The sequence below is a fragment of the Oncorhynchus gorbuscha genome, linkage group LG01 (assembly GCF_021184085.1).
Source record: "Oncorhynchus gorbuscha isolate QuinsamMale2020 ecotype Even-year linkage group LG01, OgorEven_v1.0, whole genome shotgun sequence".
NCBI lineage: Eukaryota > Metazoa > Chordata > Actinopteri > Salmoniformes > Salmonidae > Oncorhynchus > Oncorhynchus gorbuscha.
In genome coordinates this window covers 11,558,581-11,565,161 of record NC_060173.1, presented here as the reverse complement: position 1 = coordinate 11,565,161, position 6,581 = coordinate 11,558,581, and the positions used below count along the sequence as shown (strand labels likewise).

At 39.8% G+C, this 6,581-nt stretch overlaps 1 protein-coding gene across 4 annotated transcripts in view; it reads right to left on the bottom strand.

Moving 5' to 3' along the window:
• Positions 1-1,518: 1,518 nt before the first annotated feature.
• Positions 1,519-6,581, bottom strand: part of LOC124033114 (contactin-1a-like) — a 149,263-nt gene continuing 144,200 nt past the window's right edge. For all 4 annotated transcript variants that reach the window (XM_046345054.1, XM_046345074.1, XM_046345061.1 and 1 more), the window contains 3 exons: positions 6,318-6,430; positions 5,727-5,883; positions 1,519-3,246 (listed from right to left, as the gene is read on the bottom strand). In XM_046345054.1, coding sequence (XP_046201010.1) covers positions 3,167-3,246; positions 5,727-5,883; positions 6,318-6,430 — 350 coding nt within the window. In that variant the 3' untranslated portion in view covers positions 1,519-3,166. The remainder of the gene's footprint in view (positions 3,247-5,726; positions 5,884-6,317; positions 6,431-6,581) is intronic.

The following is a 6,581-nucleotide window of genomic DNA, read 5'->3' as shown; positions in this document are numbered from 1 at the left end:
AATACTGATAACTTAAAGTCTTGTAACTTGAAGTCATAATCTTAGTTTTCTCATAAATCATGAACAGTTTCAGTAGCTAAATCAAATCCAATTTCAAATCAAATCAAATGTATTTATATAGCCCTTCGTACATCAGCTGATATCTCAAAGTGCTGTACAGAAACCCAGCCTAAAACCCCAAACAGCAAGCAATGCAGGTGTAGAAGCACATACTTCCGATATATAGAAAGGAGACAATTCACCTTAAATGAATAGTTACAGTAACTATTATTTTATTGTTCTTTTTAAGTCCAGACAATGAGAGCGTCCAGTTTCACCCCTCCCTCTCAACATGTGTGATTCCTATTCATTACAGTATGAGCAAAGCACTGAACAATATACAGCCAAACACTGCTGCATCATCAACCACAGAGGTAATGTCATCAAACCCCAACCTACCTTACAGTAAGGAATGAGACTGCAGGACTGACCAGTACTGAACCTACTGAATGAGTGAGATTCCTTTAGCCAGTTAAGGTTTTTCTCTCTAAAACCTTAACCCCCCTTTACGATGGAAACATTCAAGAAACCTTCCCCCAAATACCCAGTTTTCCCAGAAATTCTAGTGTGAGTATTTCTGGAAAAATTTGGTAATTTATTGAAAGATTTAATTAATTTTACAACTACAATAAACTGCCCTACATAGACTTCCCCTTGAGATGACTTGCTTGAGGCAACTAATGAACATGTTAGGCTTATCTAGAGAAAGTACAGTATGCAAACATTATACAGTCTCTGACATAAAGGGATTTCACTCATGACTGAATGAATATTATTGTTTACCACAAAGGCAGTTGAGTTCATATGAAGCCTGATAGGAAGCCTGAATGTATGACTGTACGTTGACTCATTGCAATGTATGGATGGAGTTTTTTTATTTAAATTTTACCATACAGGCCTATACCATTCGTTTCCAATGTCATGCATGTTAGAGGATGTAGGAATAGCAACCGTTTCCATGGCAATCGTTTTCTTAGCAACCGTTTCCTTTGAAATAACAAATAAGTTCAAGGCATTCATGCATTTGGCAACTCTTTCGATGATTTGTTGCATGAGGGGAAACTGAGAAAAAGCACTTTGTGGTGGATGTTTTGTTGATATAGTCACAATGTATATAGAAGAAGCATAGCTTCTGGTCCAGGGAGCTACCTGAGCCTTGTGTTAGCAAGCCACACGTAACTCTGCGGACCACAGCTGGTAGAAGAATGGCGAGCATCACTCAGTCACACTGAACATGTATTCGCAGAGCAATCAAAAACACAGAGTTTTCAGTGGGACATGATCGTATCTACTGTTGAACCAGTGGTGTGTCATCAGGATGAAATATATTAATCACAAACATAAAGAAAAACAACAACACCAATTGATAATGCATCCCGTATACAGTATAACTCTGATCACACTCATGTTATTGATAAAAAATACAAAACAATGTTGCAAAAATAGTAGGACAAATGTATGAGCTTCTGATGGTTATTCTCAGATATTGATTTCGATAGTTTATTTTGTTTCTCTTGTGCTTTGCACCAGTTTATACACAATGATACACGATAATAGCATCACTGTTTTAGACGCTAGGCAGGTTGTGTTATATGTAATAAAATAGAAAGAACGATTGAAGATTCAGACAGACGTTAATATGTATTACTGCAGAACTGGTAGCACTGAGACTCACACTGAGACGTTGATTAATAAAGATATGAAAACATAGAAAACAGTTAAGACATGAACAAGATGGCAGCATTCTTTACAAAGCACCAGCATTTATAGTCTACCTCCGAAGTCTTAACAACAGTCAAAACCAACAACTTGTTGTGCTCCATGTACTCTTTCAATGAGATATTCCAACCATAGCAATAGAATCCTAAGAACAGGACAAAAAGAATGGCAAAAACCCATTCTAGAATTCTATTTCTGATTCCTAACTCAGTTTAATCATGGTTCCTCCAATCGGACACTTTAACAACATTGGACACACGACGGTCACATGACAGTTGTCCTGACAACCAAACCAAATGCACCACTGTTTACACGTTGTTTATATCATGTTAGAAACTGCAGGTCTGATATGTTTTAAAGCTCATTTCCACAGTTATTCAATACATTCAACTTTACAAACACACATGTACATGTGCTAAAAATGCAGGCATCACTCCGGCTAAGAAGTTGATCTTGTTTTGTCAGTAAACTCTTTCAGATACATGCAAACACTTGCAAACTGGTCTCCCATTCATTTAGAGAATGTTATGAGTTGGAAATAAGCATGTTTTTTGGGAGATAAAATCAATGTTTTTGGGAACAACGATGTTACATCGTTAATAGTAGGCTATATGTACTTGTGAGATGGCAAAACCATAAACATTATTGCATATATTATATTAGCATGACATAAATGACTCTTTTGTCTGATGATGTTTGATGATAAAACTCTGATATATGCCAAGGACCTTGAGTAGAGATTTGATTTGACTCTGGAAGGGGAGGGTATGTTTCACCTTGAAAAAAAAAACATATTCAAAAGTACTAAGAAAAAGCCACCGAAATGTAATTGAAATATAAAGACAATTTAGTAAACTTGTAGACTTATCCTTCACAACTATATCACCTGCTTAGCTTATGCTTTATATGTGGAACGCAAACGTTGTATCGATGATCCATAAATGTCCCACGTCAAATGAAACACACACTTCCAAGCTACTGCACCTTTATGAATGAACAAGAAAGGCCCTTATCACAATATATTTGACAGTTCCTTACAGACGTTGTGCAGTACCTCAGCACTCACACCTCACCCAGTTAGAGGCAAGGCATTGTGAAAGATAAGTGTAAGTGTTTACATATAAGGCATATTGAAAGAGTTGACAGACTTCCTTTTGACGCTCCTCCTTCAAAGACATTGTAGGTTATGATTTAAGAGATATTCCAGATGTCATTCTTCATCCTTTATACACATTTCTTATTGTGTGTTTTTTTTCTCCACAAACAAAGCCCTATTCCTCGAGGTGGGAAAATGATCCTTTGGCCTTCAGGGTGAAACCAAAGATTGTGGGAACCAAAGTCATAATAGGCGTCAACCTAGTCTCCTTCACTGGACTGGGCAGTGTAGACAGAGAAAGATGCAGTACATTCAGAGGGTCAGCAGGCACAACATGGCCACCAGGAGCAGAGGGGCCAGGCTGAGGGACTGGGTGACCATGACGGCTCCACCTGGATGGAGATAGAGACACAAAGACACAATGGTGACGTTTCGATTAGGATTGAATTGCATTTAATTACAGTTTTACAGACACAAAGCCAATATTGTGATGTTTCAATGATGTGCGAGTACATTTGTACAGAGATACAAAGCATGTTGGAGACGTTTTAGAGACATTGTGGGGAGACATTTGTCACAAAGTGCTTTACAGTTACTTTACAGCAAATGGTCAAAAGAGAACATACTGCAAATCTATGCTCCTATGGGGTTTAGTGGAGACAGCGCTTCGACCACTTTGTGAAGGTCTAATGATTAATGATATCATCCTATGTACCACTCTAAGAGGCCTCTCTCTGTGTGTGTGTGTGTGTGTGTGTGTGTGTGTGTGTGTGTGTGTGTGTGTGTGTGTGTGTGTGTGTGTGTGTGTGTGTGTGTGTGTGTGTGTGTGTGTGTGTGTGTGTGTGTGTGTGTGTGTGTGTGTGTGTGTGTGTGTGTGTGTGTGTGTGTGTGTGCGTGTGTGTGGGTGTGACATGGTGTGACAGGTTCTCAATAAACCAGAGATTGGATTTGAAAGATGTCTGACAACAGACAGTTTTTTCCGAGTGGCAAAATATGAGTGCCAGATCGATGACATGTAAATTACTGGCGGATGCTTGAAGCTGACACTACATTTATTTTCTAAGGGAAGTTTCTCTCTGCTCAATCCACAAATCCTACATTCATAAAGGCTTGTTTTTATTTCAATACCACTCCGTTGAAAATGCATTTGTGAGCTGCCTGGTCAGAGAGGTGCGTTGTGTAGCCTATTCTTCATTCTTTGGATGTCCTGGTCATAAAATAGCAGGATTATTTCCTTGTCCTGTCTGTCATAAAATAGCAGGATTATTTCCTTGTCCTGGTCATAAAATAGCAGGATTATTTCCTTGTCCTGGTCATAAAATAGCAGGATTATTTCCTTGTCCTGTCTGTCATAAAATAGCAGGATTATTTCCTTGTCCTGTCTGTCATAAAATAGCAGGATTATTTCCTTGTCCTGTCTGTCATAAAATAGCAGGATTATTTCCTTGTCCTGTCTGTCATAAAATAGCAGGATTATTTCCTTGTCCTGTCTGTCATAAAATAGCAGGATTATTTCCTTGTCCTGTCTGTCATAAAATAGCAGGATTATTTCCTTGTCCTGTCTGTCATAAAATAGCAGGATTATTTCCTTGTCCTGTCTGTCATAAAATAGCAGGATTATGTCCTTGTCCTGGTCATAAAATAGCAGGATTATTTCCTTGTCCTGTCTGTCATAAAATAGCAGGATTATTTCCTTGTCCTGTCTGTCATAAAATAGCAGGATTATTTCCTTGTCCTGGTCATAAAATAGCAGGATTATTTCCTTGTCCTGGTCATAAAATAGCAGGATTATTTCCTTGTCCTGGTCATAAAATAGCAGGATTATTTCCTTGTCCTGGTCATAAAATAGCAGGATTATTTCCTTGTCCTGTCTGTCATAAAATAGCAGGATTAGTTCCTTGTCCTGGTCGTAAAATAGCAGGATTATTTCCTTGTCCTGTCTGTCATAAAATAGCAGGATTATTTCCTTGTCCTGTCTGTCATAAAATAGCAGGATTATTTCCTTGTCCTGTCTGTCATAAAATAGCAGGATTATTTCCTTGTCCTGGTCATAAAATAGCAGGATTATTTCCTTGTCCTGGTCATAAAATAGCAGGATTATTTCCTTGTCCTGGTCATAAAATAGCAGGATTATTTCCCTGTCCTGGTCATAAAATAGCAGGATTATTTCCTTGTCCTGTCTGTCATAAAATAGCAGGATTATTTCCTTGTCCTGGTCATAAAATAGCAGGATTATTTCCTTGTCCTGTCTGTCATAAAATAGCAGGATTATTTCCTTGTCCTGGTCATAAAATAGCAGGATTAGTTCCCTGTCCTGTCTGTCATAAAATAGCAGGATTATTTCCTTGTCCTGGTCATAAAATAGCAGGATTATTTCCTTCTCCTGTCTGTCATAAAATAGCAGGATTATTTCCTTGTCCTGGTCATAAAATAGCAGGATTAGTTGCTTGTCCTGGTCATAAAATAGCAGGATTATTTCCTTGTCCTGGTCATAAAATAGCAGGATTATTTCCTTGTCCTGGTCATAAAATAGCAGGATTATTTCCTTGTCCTGTCTGTCATAAAATAGCAGGATTATTTCCTTGTCCTGGTCATAAAATAGCAGGATTATGTCCGTTTTAATCCAGACCCAGAGTAATTTGTCACTGTCAACCAGGGGGCCTATAGACAGGGGCTGTCACTGATGTTGTCATAGTTTACATTACTGTAGTAGATGCATAAGATGGGTGGAGGGTCTTTGGTGGAGTCTACAGTCATATAAAATGGGTGGAGGGTCTTTAGTGGAGTCTACAGTCATATAAGATGGGTGGAGGGTCTTTGGTGGAGTCTACAGTCATATAAAATGGGTGGAGGGGTTTTGATTGATGTTTACCTGAGATGCGTACTTGGGCCACAGCCCCATCTCCTCCCTCGCTATGGGCCCTGACCTCCACTACGCAGTCCCCGTCCCTGGGCATGGGCAGGTCTATGGATCGCTTCCCTGTGGTATACAGTAGACCTGTGGAGAGGCCAGCCTTCCTGTACAAGACCTATATGGAGACCAGCAGACAGACAGAGAGACAGAGAGACAGAGAGACAGAGAGACAGAGAGACAGGCAGGCAGGCAGGCAGGCAGGCAGGCAGGCAGGCAGGCAGGCAGGCAGGCAGGCAGGCAGGCAGGCAGGCAGGCAGGCAGGCAGGCAGACAGACAGACAGACAGCATTATAGATCTGTTCACATAGTCATACTAAGGAGTTGTGACTACAAGGAAGGTAGTTGAGTAAACTGTATGTTTTGTTCAGTAAGATGTACTGTTTAGCTCAGTTGTGTATTGGATGCGGCGGCATTAAGAAACCTGTCACGTCAAATGTACGTACAGTATGTGACGACTGCTCAACAGAGACACATCAGTTATGGCTAAAGTACAGACTTTCAGCTTGAAATGCACTTCAAGCTCCCGTGTATTTGGTAAAACAGCACACACCTTGTATCCATCTATTGTTGACTCGTTGGCCAAGGGTTCGACATGTTCCCAGGCGATGTTTACTGACGTTCCTTTCAGCTTTTTACTGATTATTTTAGGGGGCCGGCTTGGGGCTGGAGGAAAACAGAAGTCAAATAGTGCTACAGAGTAAAGATCATGTGACAATCAGAAACTCAGAATTCGGGTTTCATACCGTTTCTGTACCACATCGGGGGATACGGTTTTACCGGAAGTTCCCCCAAAAAAATACATATATTATTATTC